This window comes from Balaenoptera borealis (genome assembly GCF_965194805.1).
Source record: "Balaenoptera borealis genome assembly, chromosome: 1".
Lineage (NCBI taxonomy): Eukaryota > Metazoa > Chordata > Mammalia > Artiodactyla > Balaenopteridae > Balaenoptera > Balaenoptera borealis.
In genome coordinates, this window is record NC_138860.1 from 19,434,178 (window position 1) to 19,456,313 (window position 22,136).

General features: G+C 39.9%; 1 protein-coding gene across 10 annotated transcripts in view; it reads left to right on the plus strand.

Annotated features, from left to right (window-relative positions):
* MARK1 (microtubule affinity regulating kinase 1) overlaps positions 1-22,136 on the plus strand; it is a 149,778-nt gene that overhangs the window by 120,803 nt on the left and 6,839 nt on the right. For 6 of the 10 annotated variants that reach the window (XM_082394341.1, XM_082394337.1, XM_082394340.1 and 3 more), the window contains 7 exons: positions 5,744-5,843; positions 6,872-6,984; positions 9,578-9,731; positions 10,038-10,231; positions 14,162-14,262; positions 15,543-15,707; positions 16,694-16,948. In XM_082394341.1, coding sequence (XP_082250467.1) covers positions 5,744-5,843; positions 6,872-6,984; positions 9,578-9,731; positions 10,038-10,231; positions 14,162-14,262; positions 15,543-15,707; positions 16,694-16,948 — 1,082 coding nt within the window. The remainder of the gene's footprint in view (positions 1-5,743; positions 5,844-6,871; positions 6,985-9,577; positions 9,732-10,037; positions 10,232-14,161; positions 14,263-15,542; positions 15,708-16,693; positions 16,949-22,136) is intronic. The other 4 variants (XM_082394342.1, XM_082394345.1, XM_082394338.1 and 1 more) reach the window with 1 other exon arrangement.

Consider the following 22,136-nt stretch of genomic DNA (forward strand, 5'->3'; position numbering starts at 1 on the left):
GTTGCATAATTGTACACAAAGATCAGAGTACCATGAAAGACAGTGATAGAAGGAGCCCAGATTTTGTGTGGACATTGTAAGACAGATAAAAAGGAACTTAGGTGGAAAAAGTAGGGGGAAACATTCCACGCAAAGATCCTTATCTTCTACTCCACTGAGAAAATGGAAACCAGTAGTCATGAACTCTTCATTTCCTGCCACCATACTCTTAACGGTACTGTCTGAACCCCACCCACCTCCTTAGTTCCCTGTTGCAGTGGAGAGGTGTCTTCTCTTGTCCAAGACTTACCCATTCGTTCCTGTGCTGGATTTAGCACGTGTGATGTGCCGTCTCAGTACCTTGCTCCTTCAGTAAAGCTTTCTCTTCTGTCCCATCCTAACCTCCTCTGCTAACTCCTTTCCCTCAACCTTTATCCATACCTAAAGAACTTCTAGTTTTTTTAAAAAGGCATCCTTCAACCTCACAGTCCCCATCCAGTATTCTTTCTTGCTCCCCCCTTTCTGGCCAGACTTTTTAAAAAGTATCTCCACCGGCAGTCACCAATTTCTCATCTGTCCATTTGCCTCTGTGCGTTGCCTTCTGATTCCCATCTCCACCACTCGGTGAAGCCACTCTCAGTAAAAACTCACCTGTCTTTGTCGTAAACACAACAGATTACGTTTTTAGTTATCACCTTATTTGAAAGGACACAACTGCCTCCTCTTTGAAAAACTCTCGCCTTGCCTTGCATGTCACTCTGCAGATTTTTCCTCCCCCCATTTACTTGTGGGATTACTTTTCTTTCCAGCCCTTACATGCTGGTAATGCTGGCGTTCTTTAAGGCTCTAGTATTCATTCTCACTCGATTCGCTCTTCCGGAGAATCCCACCACTCTGTCATCATCTGTTGGCTGCTTTGTAAATCTCCATCCCTAGCCCAGATTTCTCCTGGGCTTCAGAATAAAGTATCTAAGTGTTGACAGGACATGTCTGTTTGGATATGCCGAAGCACCTCACACTCAGTTTGTCTAAACCTGAGCTCCATCTTTCCCAGTCCATTCGACCTCTCTTCCCGAGTTTGGTGTCTCAGTAAATGGTATCAGCCTCTACTCAAGTTGTCTAAACCAGAAGCCTCATCATCGCCTTCATTTTCCCTGAGCTCTTTCATCTCTCCCCTCACTTCCAATCACAGAGTTTTGTTGATTTTTACCAGCCAAATACTGAAAATGTCTTTTTTCCCATTGCCACTGCCTGCCCTTAGAGCGGGCTGGTATCTTTTCCCTCCTAGATTCCAGCTAAAGCCTCTTAGTGGATTTCTGAGTCTCCAGTGTTGAATGACTCTCCACACACTGGCCGGAGAGACTTTGCAAAATCACACTCTTCAGAGATATCCTTTACCCAATTGAAAGGAACCTTCATGATTTGGTCCCTATTAATTTTCCACCCTGGTCTCGCTCCAGCACCCGCCTCGTGTAGTCATACTGACGTGCCGTCCCCCACGTGCCCTGCTCTTGTTTGCCTGGATCGCTCGCAGGCTTTTGCCTCTCTTCCAATTCCTCCTTGCAGGATAACCTCCTACCTATTCTTCCAGCATCTAACCTCCACTTACTTGGGATTCTACTATTTATAAATCTCATTCCATTGGTTATTATTTTCAGACTCTTAATATTGTGCTCTTACAGGGAGATCAGTTGAGTGCTTTGTGACCACCTAGAGGGGTGGGATAGGGAGGGTGGGATGGAGATGCAGGAGGGAGGGGATATGGGGATATTTGTGTACTATGTATAGCTGATTCACTTTGTTATACAGCAGAAACTAACACAACATTGTAAAGCAATTATACTCCAATAAAGATGATAAAAAATATATATTGTGCTCTTAAATTTGAGAACATCGCTAAGGACTTAACTTCAGCTCATTTGAAAAACCAGAAGTATTTATGTCTAGCTTATGTTTATTAGTTTTCTTGTTTGCCCATTCTCATTCATCGTAATAATAACAAACATTCAGAGAGCTGCCACGAAAATGTAATGTGTTGATAAAAGGACAGTTAGATCCCTTTGTTTGTACTGATGTGTGTGTGTGGAGAGGTGGGGTTTGTTATAGATTTGGTTTTTTGGTTTTTTAAATTTATTTTATTGAAGTATAGTTAATTTATAATGTTGTGTTATGTTATAGATTTGTTTTAAACATTTTTCAAGACTTCCATTTTTAAGCACTGTCTGAGCTGCCACCTCTATATATTTGTGCAGTCCAGCTGCAGAAGTGAGTAAAGTTGTCAAGGACTAGACGGGCTTGATTACAGGGATTGGTTCCAGGAACCTCCGTGGATGCTCAAGTCCCGTATGTAAAATGGTGTGTAGTATTTGCATATAACCTGTGCACATTCTCCCATATACTTTAAAGCATCTCTAGATTATTATAACACCTAGTACAGTGTAAGTGCTATGTAAATTGTTGCTGGTATGTCACAAATTCAAGTTTTGCTTTTTGGGACTTTCTGGAATTTTTTTTTTCTGAATAGTTTCTATCTATCGTTGGTTGAATCTGAGGATGCTAAACCCGCAGATACTGAGGGCTGACTGTACTGTGTAGCTGTCCTAAGTGGTTCATCATATTCTTTGAGGATTTTTATGTATTCACCATGCAACCTAGGAAATTCTGCCAACAACAAAATTTTCCTTCTGCAGATGCTGCTGCCTGATTATTGTCTAGGCTTCTGCCAGACATACTATTTGGGAGGAGGGACAGGAAGGACTTTGATATTTTGGAAAATCATGTGGCAGGAATTTACAGCTCTGCTTTGTAAATCTTTTTTTTATCCTGATGTGCACCCTCCCTGACACTTTTACTTTATTGATGAATGATCACTAAAGACTGGGTGACAGCAATGTTATTTTTTTAATTTGTAGTGAGTCTACTTTTATTTAAATTAGTTGGATAATGTACCTAAATTACCATTGCTCAAAGTGGTTATAAGAAGTAAGTATGTCTTGCATCATATTCCGTTGTGTATGTGTGTGTGTGTACCACATTTTCTTTATCCATTCATCTGCCAATGGACACTTAGCTTGCTTCCATGTTTTGGCTATTGTAAATAATGCTGCAGTGAGCATGGAGGTACAGGTTATCTCTTCAAGATAGTGATTTCATTTCCTTCGGCTAAATACCCAGAAGTGGAAACAAGAAGGAAATACTGCCATTTGCTACAACATGGATGGACCTTAAGGGCATTATGCTAAGTGAAATAAGTCATACAAAGACAAATACTATATGATCTCACTTATATGTGGAATCTAAAAAAAAAAAAAAAAGACTAACTTACGGAAACAGAACAAATTGGTGATTGCCAGAGGCAAGGGATGGAAGAAATGAAGGAAGATGGCCAAAAAATGCAAACTTCCAGTTATAAGATAAATAAGTTCTGGGGATGTAATGTACAGCATGATGACTAGTTAACAATACTGTATCTTATATATTTGAAAATTGTTAAGAGAGTACATTTTAACTTCTAATCACTAGAAAAATCATTATAACTGTGTGAGGTGATGGATTTTATACTGTGGTGGTCATTTTGTGATATATACATATATCAAATCACGTTGTGCACCTTAAACTAAGACAAGTTATATGTCAGTTATATCTCAATATAATTAACCTGTCAAGTATATCTCAGTATAACAACTACGAAAAAAGAAAGTGGTAATCTTTTAAGTGTTATATGTCTACATATCATACTTTAAGCATATATGAACTATCTACAAAGTTTAATGAAAATATATCAGTATCATGTGACCAAGACCCTTAGGAAAGTCTTCCCATCTGGCACAGCAGTATTCTTATAGACCCCAGTTATCAGAGATCTGGTCTGGAGCACCTGTCTTTTGCTTAGTGACTTTGCGTAAATATTATTAGTTGAAGGGAAGGTACCTGAGGAGTCAAGGTTAGCCTCAAAAATCTGTGTATGGAAAATTATTTTTCTAATTAGTTGAATATTGGAAAATAAAGTTTAGAGATAGAGAATATACTTTGCAGGATCTAGAAAAAGAATATTAATGTATCAGCACCTAGAATGTTCTTGAATGAAAACCTAGAATCCTATAGTAATAAAAAGTTGAAAAATTTTCTAAATTAATACAGAATTAATCCCCATTAGTTTGCCTTTGTTTGTGGGTGATAAAAAACACATGTAAATGTATCCTCCTTCCAGTTTGAAGTGTACATTACACACAGTCGTGTTTACTATGTGCACAGCATCACACAGGAGGTCTCCAGAACTTTCTCATCCCACAGGACTGGAACTCCGTACCATCGAGCAACAGCTCCCTCTTGCCCCCTCCTCCTAGCCCCTGGCAAGCACCATTCTACCTCCTGTTGCTCTGAGTTTGATTGTTTTAGATACTTTATATAAGTAGAGTCACGCAGTATTTGTCTTTTTGTGATTGGCTTATTTCCCTTAACAGTGTCCTCCAGGTTCATCTATGTTATAGCATATGACAGAACTCCCTTCTTTTCTAAGGTTGAGTAATGTTCCATTGTATGTATTTACCACATTTTCTTTATCCATCCATTCATCCATCAGACATTTAGATTGTTTCTGCATCTTGGCTATTTTGAATAACACTGCAGTGAACATGGATATGAAATATCTCTTCAGGATCCTGTTTCCCGTTCTTCTGGATAGGTACCCAGAAGTGGGGTTGCTGAATCATATAATAGTTTTAGCTTATTGAGGAACCTCCATACTGTTTACCACAGCAGCAATGCCATCTTACAGTCACATCAACAGCGCACGAGGGTTCCAGTTTCTTCGCATTCTCAGCAGCACTTGTTATTTTCGTTTTTTTCAACACTGGCCATCCTGACAGATATGAAGTGATATCTCATTGTGGTTTTGATTTTCCTGATGATTAGTGATGTTGAGCATCTTATATGCTTGTTGGCTATTTGTATATATTCTTTGGAGAAATATCTATTCAAGTTCTTTGCCCATTTTTTTAATTGGGCAGTTTTTTGTTGTTACTGAGTTGTAGGAGTTCTTTATATATTCTGGATATTAACCCCTTATCTGATATATGGTTTGCCAATAGTTTCCTCATTCCATAGGCTGCCCCCTCTGGGTTGCCTTTTAACAGCCCGGGATTGACTGTTGTTTCACAGTCTCAGCTTAAATTGGACTCTGGTAATGCACACCAACGTCTGTTTTCACCCTGATTCTTACTAATTCCTAATTCCAGGCTTAAATCTTGATCGTTCTCTCTTCCCATATTCTCTGAGCTATATTGTCATTACTAACTCTGATTTCCATTTCCCATGATCTCTTCTTTCCTAATGTTTTAGTAAGTGACGATTTTAAAATTACAGGTATATATTTGGTAGAAGACCAAGAAAAAAAAAAATCTCTCCATTAATCTTAAATGTAAAAATGAAGCAGAGGTTAAAATCAGTAGGTTTTTATGTTAAAATTTTCAAATGTGAAAATATTCCTTTTAGAGGAGCATAGACAGCAAGCAGTATATTTTGAATCAGTTCATTTGGTGAGTGTGTGGGATGATGGTTAGAGTTGTCATAAGATATATAAGTATGTCCCAAAATCTTACACCTCCTGTCGACCTGCTAATCAAGCTAGAAACAGTAACTTTAGTTTGAAAACATCACGATTCTTGTTGACTGAACCAATAAATTTCACATTTACTAAAAAAGAGCTAATATAAGTGGTTGAATGTTCTGATTGGCCAAACATAATGTAGAGTTTATTTCCTAGCAAATAATGAAAGATCGATGGATGAATGTTGGTCATGAAGAAGAAGAACTAAAGCCATATGCTGAGCCTGAACCAGATTTCAATGACATAAAAAGAATAGGTAAGTATTTAAGTATTGTGAGAGGGGTGGTCCCTAGGCTAAGAGTGAGAGTCCTTTAGTCTACCAAAATCGTGTTTAAAATGTAAATGGGAAGCAATTTTTATTTGAAAAATACTTGCTTTATCATCTTTTCTTTCTCCGGATGTACACTAAACATTGCAAAATTCAAGTTCCTTATTTTGTTCTCATATATTATAATCTAAACCAGTTGTTGGCAACAGTGATATAAAAATTAAGATAATGTAGATAAGCCTCATTCTTTTCTTTCAGCAATTCCTAACAGGAGGAATGACTGATTTAAGAATCAGCACTGATCAGACTGATAAATATCAGCAAAACATAGCATGTATTTTAACCAAAAATGTAGAGGCACTGAGTTAGAGGGAGGAACACTTTGGCTCCCCCTTTGTTTCCCACCATCTCAGCAGGGTCCATCCTCCCACACCCAGTCAGTGCTCTACTCCCAACCGGTTCCCTCTCTTCATTCCCAAAGCCATCAACAACTCACAGTTGAGTCATCTCCTGTCTGGCTTGAAGGCAGAATGGCTGAGGAGGAGCATTGTAGGGTGTTAGGAATCTGATCAGAAGAACTGTGGAACTCAAGCCTTCCAAAGAGTAAAGCAGAAATTGTTAAGAGATGAGAGAAACCACTCCATGAGTGGCTGAGGGTGTGTTGAGAGAGAGAGAAGGTGTTCTGTGTGTGTCACAGAGAGACAGATACTACGTCTAGCTGGATAAAGGAACTCAGCTCAAGGATGTGCTGGCCAATGAGAAATGGAGTAGCCTGTGAATATATTAACCCACAATGTAGATAATTTCTGCATGAAGAATTGGGGATGTACAGTATCTGTAACTACACAGTGTCTGTATATTAGTAATCCAGAAGTTTTATAACTAAAGTTACACTTTAAATTTTCAGAATTTAGTTTTCATATCTGATGTGGGCAAACTTGCCCATTTTTGTTGGTTTCTTTACTAAAATAAACCCATTTTCAGAAAATTTGCATTTTGTTGTTTTTTATTTCTAGACATCATGGTCACCATGGGTTTTGCACGAGATGAGATAAATGATGCCTTAATAAATCAGAAATATGATGAAGTCATGGCTACTTATATTCTTCTAGGTAGAAAACCACCTGAAGTAAGTTTTTCACCTTTTCAGATTAATGTGAATTATTTCTTGAGCTAAGTCACAGCTAAGTATAGATATAATGTTAGCAAATATATTTTAGATTGTATCAAAAATAATACAAAGACCCTAACATTCTTATTTATCAGAATTCAAAATTCAAGTTGCTGAGTTGTGGACTAATCTTATTTCCGAATACTGAGAGATTCTGTTTTGAAAGAGCAGGCATAGAGCCTTGCTTAGCTCTGAGAGGCCCTGTTCACAGTCACGTCTTTGAGAATGGCTCGGGCAGCCCAAGTGCAACGGCCCTGCCAGAGGTAACATGGTTATTTTGGGTGGGCAGAAAAGACAGCAACTGAAACAAAAGGAGGTGACAGCATTGAAAAGAAAATGTATAGGTGGGAACCCAGGAAAAGGTTGTTTGGTGATATATTTTGCCTTGTAGAGTGTCAAGTGTTTTGATACATTCAGTTGGAAATTCTCAAGGCCAGTGGAGGTCTATAATAGGGAGAGAGAGTAAGGAAGTCACTCTCTGCCAATTGTGATTGAACCTTTGATGATCCTTTGGGACAGCAAATATAAAGGTATAAATCGAGAGTCAAGAACAGCCCAGAGCTTTGACAGTTGGTTGAAAATTAGACATCTGTGGGAGGCATTTTGTAGACTAGGATGAAATTATTTATAATTAGATAGTAACTATTAGTGAATTAGTACATTCAGCTGACATTTATTGAACCTACTCTGTACCAGAAACTATGCTAAGTACTGGAATAGAAAGATTAGAAGGTCTCTGCTCTCAAGGAGCCCTCAGTCTAGAGGGGAGAGAATCGGTCCACAGTGTGGTACAGTGTGGAACGTGCTCTGATTAGGGGGATGTACAGGATACTCAGAGACATAAGGGGACAGGCACCCACAACAGGCCAAGACATGTAAGAGGTTGAATTAACAGTATTTGATAACCTGTTGGAAATGAAGGATAAGAGACTCTCAGATTTCTAGCATAGGTGACTGGTTTTGTAAGATGTATTTGCCAAGATAGGAAAAGAGTGAACCTTAGGGGGAAGATGGGAGGTTTGTTCAGTTCCGGGTGGTTGAATTTGAGATTCCTGTTGGTTGGAGCTGTTCAGTAGACATTTGGATATAAAGATCTGGATCTGAAGGGAATGAGTTGAATAGCATTAATAAATTTGGGATTCATCATCAGAGGGCCACACAGTAATGTGCCAGGAACTGTTTTAAGGACTTTACATGTATTAATTCATCTAATCCTCTCAATGACCCTACCAGGTAGGTACTACTATAGTGGAGGAGAGGGATCTTCAGTAGAGATGCTAATAGCTAGGAAAGTGGTGTCAAAGAAGCCAAGCCAAGAGAATTTTAAGAAGTGGGAAATAGTACAAATGATTATCTCTAAAGTCTTTGAACTGTTTCTACCTAGATTTCAGATTTCACTCCTGAGATCTTTAATTTTCCTATTAATTTAAGTATAAAGGAAACACTAATTTTATAAGCATACAACCCAGCCCGTGCATGAATTAAAATGAAGTTTGAATTGCATTGAATATAAACGAACGAAGCTACTATAAGTAGTAAGAGCCTGAACTTTGGAGCCAGGGTCGCTGGGTTTGAATTCCCACCCCTCCCCCACCCCAGCACAGCCACTAACTAACTGTGTGACTTTGGCAGTTTACTTAATTTCTCTGTGCCTCAGTTTCCTGATCTACAAAATGAGGATGACAATAGTACCTATCTCTTAGGGTCACTGAGAGCGTTTAAAGGAATTAATACTTCTCAAGTCCTCAGAACAGCTCCTGGCACACTACTATGTGCTCTGTGTTAGCTGTTATCTATTAAAATTTTCATCATCAGTATTTCTCTGCTCTTTATCATTAGCAACTTCACATATGAATTTAGATTTCCCATAAGAATTGCCAGTGATTCAGTCAGAAGTTTGTTGGCAACAAAATACTTCTTTGTTACAGAAAGAGGGAAAGTGTATCAATCCCCAGTACACCGTGCTTAGCTCTAAGTAGATGCAATTTCTTGATCAGAGCCAATAAACCAAATTTTGTTCTGTAAATGTGGTGGAGAAAGCAAAACAAAACAAAAAATGTGTGTGTGTTTGTGTGTGTGTATGAAGGTAAAATTTTAGATTTCATCCTAAGTTTGAATCTCAGCTATACCTGAATTGGAATCCCAAAGATGTCTCTTGAATCTCTTAACCTCAGTTTTTCCATCTAAAAAGTGCAGGTTAATAGATCATAGGTTTGTTGTAATGATTAAACAAAGTAACATATATAAAAAGTTCAGCATGGCGGCTAGTATATAATAACCATTCAATAATTGGTAGCTATTATTTGGACCCAGAAGGACCCAAAGCCATTTGTACAAGATAACAGAAGATGACATGTACTTGTGGAATGATGTTCTATCCAGTTCTCTCCCTTCATGTTTGCCAACTTGCAGTTCTGTATCCAAACTTTTAAATTTTCTGAGTTCTGATTACTCCTTGTACGACTTGGAAGAAATTAGAAAAATCAAGCGTGCATATTGTTTCTATGAACTTTTTTTAATTTTAAAATGCTGGTGGTCTTTCTTCTTATAGTTTGAAGGTGGTGAATCATTATCCAGTGGAAACTTGTGTCAGAGGTCACGGCCCAACAGTGACTTGAACAACAGCACTCTGCAGTCCCCTGCTCACCTGAAGGTCCAGCGGAGCATCTCAGCAAATCAGAAGCAGCGACGCTTTAGTGATCATGGTGGGGGAAAGTCAAATATGTGGAAAGACAGACTGAGTCTGCCCAAACTTGCATTTTTTGTTAAGCATTATACAGTTCACGTGTTTATGTTCTTGTATCATTCCCAGTTATCGCAGGTTTATATTACTGAATGATAAATATAATCCTGTTTTCAGGGGCTGACCTAATTTTTGTAATCAAACAGTTTAATCTTCGTTCAGAGTGTAAAGTATTCAAATAAAGATATTTTTAATACAGAGTTTTTGTTCGTTAGAAGAAAATATGTCAGTTGCTTTTCAGCTAATTATGCTTTTTAAAAAATTACAGCTGGTCCGTCCATTCCCCCTGCCGTATCATATACCAAAAGGCCTCAGGCTAACAGCGTGGAAAGTGAACAGAAAGAGGAGTGGGACAAAGATGTGGCTCGTAAACTTGGCAGCACAACAGTTGGTTCAAAAAGTGAGATGACTACAAGCCCTCTTGTAGGGCCAGAAAGGAAAAAGTCTTCAACTATTCCAAGTGTGAGTACATATTCTGGCATATTGCAATATGCTGTAGTTATTTGTTGTCAGAATTTTTTTGTTTAAAGATTTTTTAAAATTTTATCTTTTCTTTTCAAGTTTAAAAATACTGAAGTGAATCATACATTTAAAGAACGTGCAAAGGGGGCCAAGCTTCTAATAAATGCAGTTTAAGAACAAAAAGTGTGATTTCTTAAAATAACATTTAACCTTACCACAAAATAGTACATTAAACTTTCCTGCCTCAGTTTTCATGTTTGTAATATTTACTTGATAGTATATTATATTGGTGCATTTAATTTTATGTTTACAAATAAACTGTTCAATGAAGGCAGACTACAATAATAATTACTTTATAGAGTTAGCTCCCATTATCCACTTAAAACAGCAAACTATAGAAATTATATAATGGGAGCTGGAAGATAGATTGAGACGTCCCCCTGTAAGACAGCAGCAAAGAATAAAGAGAAAATATAAAAGAAAACTAAGATATACAAAGGATAGAAGTAGAATTAGTGGCATTTAGGAAATAGGAGTATAGAAAGGAAAAGGGGCAAAATGAAAGGGAGGAAATATTTGAAGATGAAATAATAATTTAAAAAGATGGAAAACTTCATACTCAAAGGTCTCAAAAAGGCAAACAGAAGCAAGGAGGAAAACCTACTCCTGGGCTCATTAAAGTGGGATATATGGATACCAAAAGCAAAGAGGAGAAACTTCAAAGGTCCCAGAATGAGACAGCAGGTGACCTTAAAAGGAACAAGATGCAGACTGACACCTGATTTCTCAACAGTAAGATGGATGCAGGAAGATAAATGGATAAAAAATAGATATATTTTTAAAATATCAAAAGAAAAGCACATTGAACACAGAATTTTATACCCAACCAAACTGTCATTTAAACATAAAGGTACAATAAGCATATTCTTATGAATAAAGTACCTCAACTCTTGTGATACAGTGACCCATTTGAAAACACTGTACTGTTTGAGGAAGTACTCTTATAATAAGAGAAAGGTATCTAGAGTTTTGCTGTAAAATACATGGGAATTGAAAGCAATCAACTAACTTATTAAAGTATGTATGTGGTAACATACACAAAAAAGAAAAAAAATAATGAAAATTCAGAACCAAAATTCTGGATAATATCCAGGAAGTGAGGATAGGGATAGAAATTAAAGGAAAAAGCATATTCCTTGGAAGGAAAGATAGGGGTAAGTGTAAGAAATCAGTACAGTTGGCCCTCACTGTCCATCTGTGTTTGGTTGAACCTGAAGACACGGGACCTGTGGATACAGAGGGCCGACTATACTCAGCCACTTTATATAAGGGACTTGAGCCTCCATAGATCTTGGAATCCGCAGGGGGTCCTGGAGCCAATCCCCAGCGGATACTGAGGGACGACTGTAGTGATAAGCAAAAATAAATTCAGGAACTTAAGGGCAAGAAATATAAGGACAAAAATAAAATGTATAACTTTTAAACCAACAGAAGAAAAGGAATTGAATTAGCTTATGGAAAGTAGGAAAGGAGAGAGAAAACATAAAAACACTTTAAATAGAAACATGAAATAAGGTACCAGAAAACCCAGCATAACCTTAATTGTAAATGGGTTAAACTCCCCAATACCCACATTGTCTTACACAGTTAACGGAAACCATACTTTTAAAAAATTATGTGATTTGATCATCACCTTCTGGTCTATGAAATAGATGTATATAACCACTTTAAGGATGAATGGATATAGCCACTTACATTCCAGCTGGTCTGTTTGGAAATGATTTAACTATAATAGATTTAGTACATTTTTTATAAGTAGTTTTTTAGACAAGTCATCATTTCCTCTTATCTAAACATCAACTAGAGGACAGTGTCCAGAGTGTCATCACCCCATATAACAGAAAGAAAGAATTCCATCCCCTATTTCCTGCTACTCTGCTAGATTACCTGTCATTCAACTCAACTTGGTCTTATTTTCCCATGAATATTCTCAGCTGTTTCCACCCCTGTCTTTATGCAGTGCTCTTGCTTAAAGTTCCCCCTTCACATTATGAAAATCCCATTTCTATAGATCAAGTCCTGCCTCCTGGATGGAGCCTCCTAGGACTGAACACTGCAAAGTGATCTTGTTGGCCTTTCCGATTGCTGGACCACATTATTTACCTCGTGATCTTGTTGGCCTTTCCGATTGCTGGACCACGTTGTTTACCTCGTAGCTGTGTGCTGCCTTGCATTGTTCACTGTTGTTTCCCCATATTTATGTTCTCCTGTCACATACTGACACACTAGCTTCCTCAGAATCATTAGTGATCATGCACATAGTGGGTATTCAAAGCATATTTATTAATTTTAAAAAGGCATAAAAACTAAGGCATTGGTTTAAATTTAAACTAACTATGCCACACTTATCTTTCTTTTTAAAAAACATAAGCCAAAAGATTCTGGTAGAGAAATTCTTCTCTTAGCCACTTAGTATTAGTGTCACTGCCATCAAAGGGACAAGGCCAGGGAGGCAGCGTGTGAGGATCACAAACCTGGAAGGCACAGTTTTGAAGGAGAAACGGTTCACCCATCACACTTTGAGAAGGAAAGTAGTGTTACTGAAGACAGCCAGAAACGTTTTAGAGGTCTCTAAAGGATGTATGGTAGCATGATCTGACAAGGAATTTGTTCAAAATTAGGTTACTCATGTGACAGTTCAGCCAAAACAGTGAAATTATCAAAAGTGAATATTCTTATATTGCTACATTTGGTGCCCATGGGATAATTTTACAGACTTCTAGTAATCTCTTGGCGGTTTTACACTTTTCCAGGATTTTTCCCTATTTTCTGTTATTTATTTCTAGGATTTTTCCTCTAAATTTTTTTTTTAATAAATTTATTCATTCATTCATTCATTTTTGGCTGTGTTGGGTCTTCGTTGCTACACGTGGGCTTTCTCCAGTTGCGGCGAGCGAGGGCTACTCTTCGTTGTGGTGTGCGGGCTTCTCATTGCGGTGGCTTCTCTAGTTGTGGAGCACAGGCTATAGGCGCGTGGGCTTCAGTAGTTGTGGCACACAGGCTCAGTAGTTGTGGCTCACGGGCTCTAGAGTGCAGGCTCAGTAGTTGTGGCGCACGGGCTTAGTTGCTCCACGGCATGTGGAATCTTCCCAGACCAGGGCTCGAACCTGTGTCCCCTGCACTGGCAGGTGGATTCTTAACCAGTGCACCACCAGGGAAGTCCTCTCCTCTAAATTTTTAATCTCCAGTTATCAATAATTTCCTCTAAATTTTTAATTTCCAGTTAAAGCTCCTCAGTAGTCTATAAGAGCAAAGTAGGAAATAATTAAATGTTCAAATATTAGGGATTTATTAGTTTAAAAAAAACACTGTATATCTGTGTAGCTGAAAAGAGGAAGTATTCCCAGGGTGGCACTGCACAGTGTTGGTGTCCTCAGCCGGGCCTGCCTGTGACCCTGGAGCTTTGGTCTCTTAACATCACCAGTGGCTGTGGGGTTTTCCCAAGCAGGTGCAGAAGGTTCACCCACAGGCTTCCAGGTGGCCTTCCGTCTTCAGGGCCCCAGGTTTCCTGTTTGTGATGGTAGTGTGGGGTGTCTCTCGTGCATAGTCCCCTCAAGCTGCCTGTGCCACTCCCCTGGCCTTCTCCCTATCACCAGCTTACAAAGGCATGAATAAAACCCAGCTTTTTCCAAGCAACTGTTCACCACTGCTGTAGGACAGTAAGCTAAGAAAACTGTGTGATGCTTGCTGTGCTTTGCCTTTTGTTCCTACAAGGGAGAGGGGTGGGAGATAGAACTTGTTAATATAAGATTCTGATAAATTAAAATTCTACCACAGACTTTTTTCAGTTATTTGCAGCTTAAATTCACTTCTCTGATTTTCCACAAATACAGTTAGAATATTTTAATGTGTTTTTTTTCCTTCTTAAAGAACAATGTGTATCCTGGAGGCAGCATGGCAAGAAGGAATACATACGTCTGTGAAAGAACCACAGATCGATACGCAGCACTGCAGAATGGAAAAGACAGCAGGTAACTGTCACAGTGACAGGCAGGGCTACCTTTGTCATTGCTTTGCATTAGTGCTCTGGGTAAAACTCCTGTAGCTGAATGGGTCAAGAGGAAAGGAAACACAAAACAGCTAGTTAGATTGCAACCAACCATTCTTACTAAGGCACCTCCTCATCTGTACCAGAATGGAGCAATGGAAAAATATTTAGGGAAAACGGGAGATAAATGTCTTAACCTGTGATTTTTCTGAATAAAATATGATAGTAAATAATTCCCTATAGCAAAACCTATCATAGCGTCCTAATCTGATCTTCATTATTTGAATCTTACTCTTTTCTACCCTTGCTGCTTCCTTCTTACCTTCTTCCTTCCCACCCACCCCCCATCAAGTCATCATTATATACAAATAGTGAAGGCTTTGTTTGCCTTCCTCTAAAGAGATGTGGCCATCTCAACTGATCATTGAGAACCATACACTTCTCAAAGTGTTTTATTTTAAATAATGATAAATCATATTTTATTATTTAAAAAATCTCAGTTCTTTTCATCGTGAGTTAAGGACTGCTCATCCGTATATTACAAAAGGACAGGGGGAGTCTATTCTAATAAAATTCCATTTAGCTCCATCCCTCGTCATTTCAGCAGACTTGACAGACCATTCTTACACTTGTTTCCTCTCAGTTAATAGGCATGTAAAGTACATGTTATTATAAGGCATAGAAAGGTAAATGAATCTTCCTTGGACCTAAGATCCTTTAGGCTAGAAAGGTTGTTGGGAATTGATTTCTAACTTACTCTTTTTCCTGTACTAAATCCTAATCTGCAGCTCCTTTAGTCTATAACAGTTTAGCCTGTTGATTAAAGATATGAACTAAAAGTGTTTTGATGATGTTTCCAGAGACAGGATTTTCGCTACAATTATGAATTCTTATTGAATAGCGGACAATGGACCACAGCAACACATCACACCCAACTGTGATTGCTGGAAAGTGAAAACTGTCTCTAATCATAATCATTTTATCCATAAAAATAATGTCATACTTTTCAGATTCACATATATAGAACAAGAGTGTGTGAGTTCTTTTCCATGGAAGGTGGTGGTAAATTCACCCTGTACACTTTTGACAAGAATATTGTTGTTAGTCAGTAGTAATAACACTAATGTTGATTTCTAAGTGTTTCAGTCATGAAAGATATTAGTCAATTTAGACTTTTAAAAATCTAGTTCTTAAATTTTAGTAAACTGCAGTTTTTCTTCTTTTTTACATTCCACGGTCTTCTCAACTGTCTTATGTTGAAAGCCTCACGGAGATGTCCGCGAGCAGCATATCTTCTGCAGGCTCTGCCGTGGCTTCCGCTGTCCCCTCAGCACGACCCCGCCACCAGAAGTCCATGTCCGCTTCTGGTCATCCTATTAAAGTTACACTGCCGACCATTAAAGACAGCTCTGAAGCTTACAGACCCGGGTAACATGCTGGTTGCATCTCATTTTGTTTGTCGTTAAGAGTTTTAAAAAATGTCGCACCATACAAAAATACAAGATAGCCATCACATTATGAGCTTTTTGAAGATTCAGTGTTTGTGGCAGAGGTGAAGTTGAACTGTAACATAAACTTACTACATCCCCTAGCAGTTATCAGAAATGTTGCTTACAATTTATATCACTTACTGGAGGAATTTTCTTCAAGGATTTTGTTTTAAATCCCTCCATCAAGTAGAGGGTTGTTGCCAAATTTATCATTCAGTTAAATTGAGTTTTTATGGTTTAAAAACAAACAAACAAAACCCCACGAGACTGGGGGTTGAGACCTGGTTAATCTTCTCGGCTCTGGCCAGTCACTTGTTCTTAAGAAGAACTTTTAGTTTTCCTGTCAGTGATGAAACAGATGATCATGAAGAGCCCTTTCAGTTATAAAGTTCAATGACTATTTTTCTGATATTTCTGTATGTTGAGATTTCTCAAATTCAGGAAAATGTTTGATAGTTAGATTTGTTAATCACATTGGTGGTGTCCTGTAGCATTTGCTATCACTGAGGCCGAAATTATAAATAGGAAATGAGCCTTCAATTCAAAGGCTTTTTGATAAACAGTAAAATCTGTGTTCTACATTGCTGAATGGTTTAAGAGAATAGTTAAAAAAAAAAAAATTGCATGCAGTGCCCCTTGTTTGGCATTCCTGATACCGAAGAGTGTTTATCTTTGTATCCCCGTTTCAGTAATTTCTTAATCATTAGTAACTAAATTTTTATAAAAGGCATTTAGTTTGCATCTGAAATGTCATCCATCTCCGGTGAGAACAGTAATTACAGTCAACCCATGCATCACATCTGTAACGGGAAAGGATAGAATAGGGCCGAATAAAAGTGGCCATGGCAATTTTCTTCTGGTTTTTAGCATGAGTGAAACCTTTCTCTGTCATCATTCTGAGAGATACGTCTTAATGTGTCCCAGCAGTACGACCCAGCGGGTGCCTGCTGCTTCCCCATCTGCTCACAGTATCAGCACCACCACCCCTGACCGAACCCGCTTCCCCCGGGGCAGCTCCAGCCGCAGCACCTTCCATGGGGAGCAGCTCCGCGAGCGCCGCGGCGCTGCCTACAACGGGCCGCCCGCTTCCCCCTCGCATGAAACGGGGGCATTTGCACACGCCAGGAGGGGCACGTCAACTGGTATAATAAGCAAAATAACGTCCAAATTCGTCCGCAGGTCAGTACCAACATCTTGTGGTGTTTTCTGTCCTCTAGGAATTAACAAAGAAGATTCGTTGTTTTCTTTAGTCTCTACAGTGATTTTCCAAAATGGTTTTATGACATTTCATTAGACGTGCTCTTTTACAGAAGTTGGAAGAAAAAGATCAAGGAAGACATAAAGTCTGTTCCCTTAAGGAAAAGAAAGAAAAACAAGAGAACAAAATGAGAATTTAAGAATACTATAGAATAGAGCGGAAAGAGCAAAACTTGACATTGAAAATGTGTGTTCGAACAAAGAGTATCCCCTACTTAAAAACCTTGATTTAGAAAAAGGAATCAAATATGACTTTACCTTTATCCTTCAAATAGTATTTCTTAAGAATACTCTTCAATTGCTCACTAATAATATATATACATAATATATATATATCGTTTACCTTTTATTCTTCCTTATAAAAAGCCTACGTATTGGAATCACAGAGATTACTTATGTAATTTAACATCATAAAATCCTAACATCAGAACACAGTAAACACAAAATGAATGCAAGTGTAGTAACCTAATCCAGTAGAATAATGAAATTGTACCCTTTTCTGAAAATCAAGCATAAGTGGCAACACACATTGATATACAAGTTGCTGAACACAGCTCAGGTTGACGTAAGTTTGGTGTGCTATCAGGTCCTACTAAAAGCCCATGAAAGTCCCGTATGTACCAAGCCCTGTGCCAGGTGCTGAGCAGGATTCAAACATAAAGAGACAGCATCTGTGCCCTCAAGATTCGGATAGCCCCCAAAGGATCAGACTGGACACCACCAGCCACGATATGCAATGAACGTGAGCAGAAAGGAAAGTGCAGGCAGGGCACTGTGTGGGTCCTGACTCGGGAGGGAAACTCAGGCTCCATGCCAGGCAGTTGTTTGAGGAAATAAGAAGTTATGGGTAAGAAAGTTTTATACTTGCGGAAAAAATAGTACTTCAGTACTTAATTTTCAATGTTTTTAGTGTTCCTAGGATTTCAGAGAGTGGGTGTGGAAAAGAGAAGCAGTGTCCTTAGCCTCTCACCTTTTCTGGGAGCTGTTCATAGACTCTGTTCATGGATCAGTTTGCCCAAGATCACACAGCTGAATTTACTACTTTAAATATACCCCCCATGCAACGTTGGTTTCTAACCGTATCAGTCTGAGATTTTATACCGCTTGGGCAGTTACCGTGACACATCGACAGAGAAAGACCTGAAAGCTCCCCCACAGAGTCAGCGTGGCAGTGGGACAGGAGTGCTGGCTGGCCGTCGGCAGGGTAGTAGTTAGGTTATCAGTAGTTGGAATTTGGCTGACAATTTAAATCAGTTTTTAAAACCCGGTACTTTCTCCTGGTTAAGCCACGATTAATTTTAAGGTGAAGAAAAACAGGTTTTGAGTTTAATGCTTGATTACTAACTGTACATTAAGCATTGTGCAAAATATTCCTCTTTGCAATAAAAATTTAGATTCTAGAGGGAATGTAGTAAGGAACACCAGACAAGAAGATTGCCATGTAGGCATTCAACAAACGTGGAGACCTACTACGTGCCGGGCCCTCTACCGGCTGCTCTTGATACAGCCCCTCCATTCCTGCACGTCGCTGATGGTCTCACGACACTCCACAAAGCTGAAACCTTTTCCTTACTCGGCTTCCGCCCTCTCGGGCTCCCTGTCCCTTCTCAGGCTCCTTTGCGGGTTATTTCAGGTCTCTTTGCCCTTCCCCCTGACCTCTAAATGCCAGCCTACCCCAGGGCATGGTCTTTGGACACATTCTCTTCTCTGGTTATCCTCACTCTCTTGGTGATCTCATTCAGGCCCATGACATGAAACTCCATCCTGTGTTAACCATCCCAACTTAGATGCTTAGCCCAGGCCGCTCCTCTGAAGGACAGACTCCCGTATCCAGCACTCCACTCTGCCTCTCCACCTGGCTGTGTAATAGACTCGCAAACAGAACCTGTCCACAATTCAGCTCCCGCTTCTCCTCCTCACACTGTCCCCTCCCTCCCGCTTCATCATTTTAGGTAATGGCGACACCGTCCTTCTGGGTGCGCAGACCCTGAGCCTGGAGTACCCTTCACTCCTCCTTTCTTCGTACCACACGTCAGTTCCACGAGCGGTTGTGTTGGCTCTGCCTTCACAGCAGTTCCAGGATTTAGCTGCTTCCAGCACTCCTTCCACTGCCTTCACAGTCTAAACCACTGTTGATCTTCCACCTCCTCGCAGGTCCCCTAGCTTCTGCCCTTGTCCTCCTGTTCTGTTCACAACAATGTAAGTCCTCGATTTAAAATCCTCAGCTTGCTTTTTATCTCGCTGAGAATACAGTTCAGAGCCTCCCAGTGGTCTCCATAGTCTGGCCACCCGTTCCTGCTCTGACATCATCTTCTCCCACTCTTTCCCTTGCTGGTTCCCCACCAGCCCCAGAGGGCACCTGTCTGTCCTTGGGCACACCAGGCACACTTGTTCAGGATTTCATACTCCGCTGATAACCTGTGGGGTTGGCTTCTACACCTCCTTCAGGTCTTTGCGGGACTGTCACTTCCTCGGCGAGGCCTTCCTCAACCCCATGTTGAAAATCATCCCCTCTCCCTCCCAACACTCCCTTTTCTGGCTTTATTTTTCTCTATAGCACTTCATACGACCTGAGGTAGTATGCTTGCCTTACGTAGTTGTTCATCGTCCATCTCTGGCGAGGAGATGTGCTCCGTGAGAACAGGGGTTTGCGGTTGGCTTGTTGGCTTGCTCTATTTTGTGCTGAATCTCCTGCTGAGCTGGGTGCTTCCTCTGGCACGTACTCTGGCACTCGGTAAACATACATCTAATGGGCGGACCAATAGTATGGGAGACAGTTTAAAAAGTAAACAAATAAGCCTGTAATACATTCTGATAAGTGCTCTGAAGGGGGCAGGTCCTGAAAGAGAGAAGAAGGCTGAGGGAATAGGAGTGTTCAGAGCCAGCCTGTGAGGGGAGCTAGCGTGGAAGTTTCTAAGGTTCCACCGTGCCCTTATTACACTTTGAACAGTGTCACCTAGTAGAGGGTTTTGGCGGGGGGTGGGGGGGGGGGGCGTGGTAGGGAAAGAAGGGAGGAAGGAGGTTGTTTGCCGTTCTTTGTCAGAAATCAGATAGGATTTTTTAATGTCTTGATTTTTAACATAGTTTAATTAATTCTGGATTTGGTGAGAGAAGAGAAAAAATGCTCAATTCTTCTCCCAGGCCACTTGTCACCCTGTGAACAGCTTTGGCTTTACAAGTATGTTTGCGTTCTCAGCAGTGCATAAGGGTAGCATTTTGTGGCTCAAGATGACGCCATCTAATACCCCCCTGACGACTTAACGCAGGAGGACAAGCAAGCGTGGGTTTCCATCCCGGGGCTGAACCTGCTGAGCTCTTTAGCAGCTGGCAGACGGGACGGGCAGCTGATCTTTCTGCATTTGCGGCGTGTTGAGCTTTCGGGGGTTGGAGGCTTGGAGATAAGCTAGAGAACCTCTCAGTGCCTTATTTATTTATCATTCTCAACTCAGCTGTCAGGTTATCGTCCTTCCCACTGGTCTCGTCTTCTTAATTCCATCCTGGGTTCAAGCCCGGCCTTTCTCTCTGTTCCCTTTGCCTTCCTCACTTCACCCTGCCTAAAGCCTGAAGAAATGGGGCCGCACGCTGTCGCCCCCGTGGGACCCGCACCGGCACCCGGGGTGCTGGGGGGCAGGGCTGGCTCTGAGCACAATGTGGAGGCCAAAACGCCTCCAGACTCAGGGACCAGCTAAGTCCCCAACGTGCCCCTGAAGGCTTTAAAAGATGAAGAAAATAGGATTTTATAGGGAAAAAAAAGTAAAGGAATTTGGGTTATTAAGCTTTAAGAAAAGAAGGATAAAGAGTAGTTCAGAGTTAATCGTTCATGTATTTGAAAGCCATTATCACAAAGAAGAAACCAGCTAGTAGTTCGCCTTGGCCAGTAAGAAGCTGGACACCAGAATGGCCACATGAGAGAGTTGTTTTCTGGTTTTAAGAAAGAACTTTCTAATTAAGAAAGTGATTTACACTAGACTAATCTGTCAAGGGAGGATATAGACGTACTATTTCCAAAGTCTTTTAGAGAGCATTTAGAATGATCTGCTTTGGATCAGTGCTATATACCTACTGTACAAACAGGAGATTGGATCAAACCTTATGATTTTTTAACCATAGTTCTTACATAGGGAGTAACCTGATTCGTTGAACTGATTATATATAAGATATTTGGCTTTCCTTTAAGTTGTAAACACTGGAGAACCATGCTGCATCGCATATGCTGTTACAGCCAGCGGCACGTTCTGTATCCCTAGCTGCCTCCCACCGTGGCTGCTTGGAGCTGACTTAACTGGACTATTTGAAACCATTGCCAAATAGCAGAAATTCTTCCAGTCAGTGTTCCTAGTGACATCCAGGAAGGCAGGAACAGGGTATGGGAAACGATGTGACGAGTCAGTTGCTTTTTCCACAATTACAGCAAGGGAAGTAGGGTCTAAGGGGTGTTTCATTCCTGATGCTTAACACTTGGGCAGCAGTCTGCTAGCAGTGATTCATAAGGCAAAGTATAAATAGGACAGAAAAGTCCAGTGAGACGTATGTCCCTTCCTGCTAAAGGAATTTTATCTTAGCAGCAGGAATCAACAGCATTATTATCTTTCTTGCCCAGCTGGTGAGCTGCCCTTCAGTATATATGAGTACATCTACATGTAACTCGAAATATACATTTCACTTTGAGCCTGCTCAAAAAATGTTTCGTTTATTTCAGTGTGCTACAATAAAAATAGGTTTGTGTAGATGGCTTTGAACTTTTATTACACTTCCCAATGAAAATGCTAGTTATTAAAAATAGAAATTTAAGAAACCCCATTTGAATGTGAGAATACATCTTATTATCCTTTTTAATTCAGATAGGAAGATGGTTTTTACATAATATGTTTGTCAAGAAAGCCCTGTAGTTAAAGACCCTGAGAAGCATATAAGGCATTCATATTTTTAACCATGAGTTGAAGTTTTAGAGCTTATTGTACTGCTGGATTTTCTTAATTTGGGGAATGAGGAAGGTGGCACTGATTTTATTCCTGTTGCATTTATTTTACGTAAATAATATAAATGTTTCTGGAATGGTTAAAACGTTAAGAAAATATGGACTTGAGGGTTTAAGTTGGTGATTTTTCCA